Here is a 2,081-nt window from a genome sequence, read left to right as displayed (position 1 = left end):
TCATTCCACTACTTGACACGTTTCCAAAACACTGAGGACATTAAGAACCCATAAAATATAAGCATTGTTTGCAATTGGTAGTTTTCTAGCTATTGTGGTGGTATTTTCTGCACTGGCAGAATTGCAGGCTGATCGATCTCAAGGCCTGCCCTGCACCCCAGCAGAGCAGAGCCAGATTTGGGCAGGTCAAGAGTTGCTAATGAATTCTTTTAACCTCGTTTATCAACACTTCTTCACTCTGCATAGCTCTTTGCGTAAAGGGAACTAAAATATGGGCGAGGAAAGGAGGGATAAGATGAAATCTGATAAGAAGACAGATGTCAGAAGAAAAGGACTTCAACACTCACCAGTGGTGTCCAGCCAGCATTATCCTTGACATTGGGGTCTGCCCCGTTTGTCAGCAGCTGCTCCACGGCTGCTACGTCACCCTACACAGGGAAAAAAAACATAGTTGGGAAAAAGTGATGAAGGAGATCCACAAAGGCAACAGAAATTTAGGAGATGCCCAACTCTAAATGGAGCTGCAATAGGAATGCAATGACACAAGCCTTCCACGGAGATACTGTCAGGGTAACAAAAGCTCAACTGGTTTGGAGATCACAGTTTAACGTTACTGTTCCTTTAGAAGCACCAACACATTTTATATATTCCAAGATAAAAACAGTGCATAGAATAGATTTCACTCCAAATAAAGGGAAAAGTTTGTGCTGATTGCAATCTGCCCACTAGAGTCAACTGCAAGGATTAAAGACAGCAACGTTTATTGAGCGTTTCCTTATCCTTCAGATTGGATTTTTTTTCAAGCTAATCTAAATAACTGGCTGAAAGCATAGGTAAAATAAATTAATAAGCCTGGCAAGCTTCTAGAAATTGTTTTTCCACAAGTCAAAAGGAAAAGAGTTTTATTTAACACTGCAATTACCACCCATGCTGAATCTCATCAATACTTTCTCTGACAGACATTTTACCAAAACAGTTTAAATTTGCTTTTTGGAAGAAGCTGTATTCAGTGTTTACTAAAAGCTTTCTATACACAGAGATGTACACAGAAAAGGGTGGATTATGGAGAGAGGCCAAGTAGTGACAAGGCAAAGGAAGTTAAAGAGGAGAATTTGTGAATCAGAGGTTTTGACACTCTAAAAAGCAAAGTACAACAGAGAAATTTGGTAGTAAGATTGGAGCACATCCAGATGCAGCTATAAAAAGGTAAGGAGAAGGCTCCTGTGGAAGCTGAGGCACAGAAATCTCCTCACTGCAGGCCATCTTAAAAGCAGGTGGAAAAAGTAACCCAAGGAGACAATGGCAGTGGAAAGTCAAGGAATTCCTAAGTGTTACTCACATCATGTCTTAGAAAGAAAAGCTGAGAGACTATTAAATTAAGCTTTAAATACAATAAAAATAAACTTAACCAAATTTTTTTTTTCTTACCAGGGAACATTTTGAAAAAACAAAATAGCCTTAATCTTTCCTCTTTAGTTAGAGAAAATATTAGGACAGGTTGCTCAGAAGAAATAAATCCAGCAGGCGACAACTGTAAACTCAAAATTCACCAAAAAAAACCCGCTGAGAATCTCTGGCTTTACAACCATCAAGCAAATTAACACATCAGAGATAAATTCACATGCATTCTATTCCCAGCCTAGATGTCCCAGCAAAATGTTACCTTTCAAAGCAATTAAAGAATTTTAAGAGCAGCATATTCCTTACGGCTGCAAGGGAAGAGACAGGCATCAAATCTGAGGAGCTACTCAGAGGCAGCCCAGACACCGCTCAGCATTAAGATCTTCTCCAACAGAGAGAAGCTACAATTATCTATAATGAGCGAGATCTGAGCTTATCATTTAAAGTTCAGTTTGCAAACATGTACAGCAAGGGTTTGACATTTCAGGAGTACTCCTTTCAAGCAGGAAGCACAGCTAATAATCTGTGTGGGCATCAGGCAGCACCACAGCTTCTCACATCAGTTCTGCAGGTTGATTTGTGAGACAGCGCTGCAGTTTTATCAAAGGAAGTGATGCTGGGGTGGACACCAGTGCTGACAACAACCCAAGGGGAAAGAAAAATGTGCCTTTTTTTTTTTT

The 2,081-nt window shown here is 39.9% G+C and overlaps 1 protein-coding gene across 1 annotated transcript in view; it reads right to left on the bottom strand.

The window, feature by feature from the left end:
* Nucleotides 1-2,081, bottom strand: part of BARD1 (BRCA1 associated RING domain 1) — a 42,437-nt gene that overhangs the window by 21,090 nt on the left and 19,266 nt on the right. Inside the window, exon 6 of the mRNA XM_027890347.1 lies at nt 348-428. Within this exon, the coding sequence (XP_027746148.1) occupies nt 348-428 (81 nt within the window). The remainder of the gene's footprint in view (nt 1-347; nt 429-2,081) is intronic.

This window comes from Empidonax traillii, unplaced genomic scaffold, assembly GCF_003031625.1.
Source record: "Empidonax traillii isolate 1590-97213 ecotype Southwest subspecies unplaced genomic scaffold, ASM303162v1 scaffold284:size1552100, whole genome shotgun sequence".
In the NCBI taxonomy this organism is placed as follows: Eukaryota; Metazoa; Chordata; class Aves; order Passeriformes; family Tyrannidae; genus Empidonax; species Empidonax traillii.
This window is presented reverse-complemented; position numbering and strand designations above follow the sequence as displayed.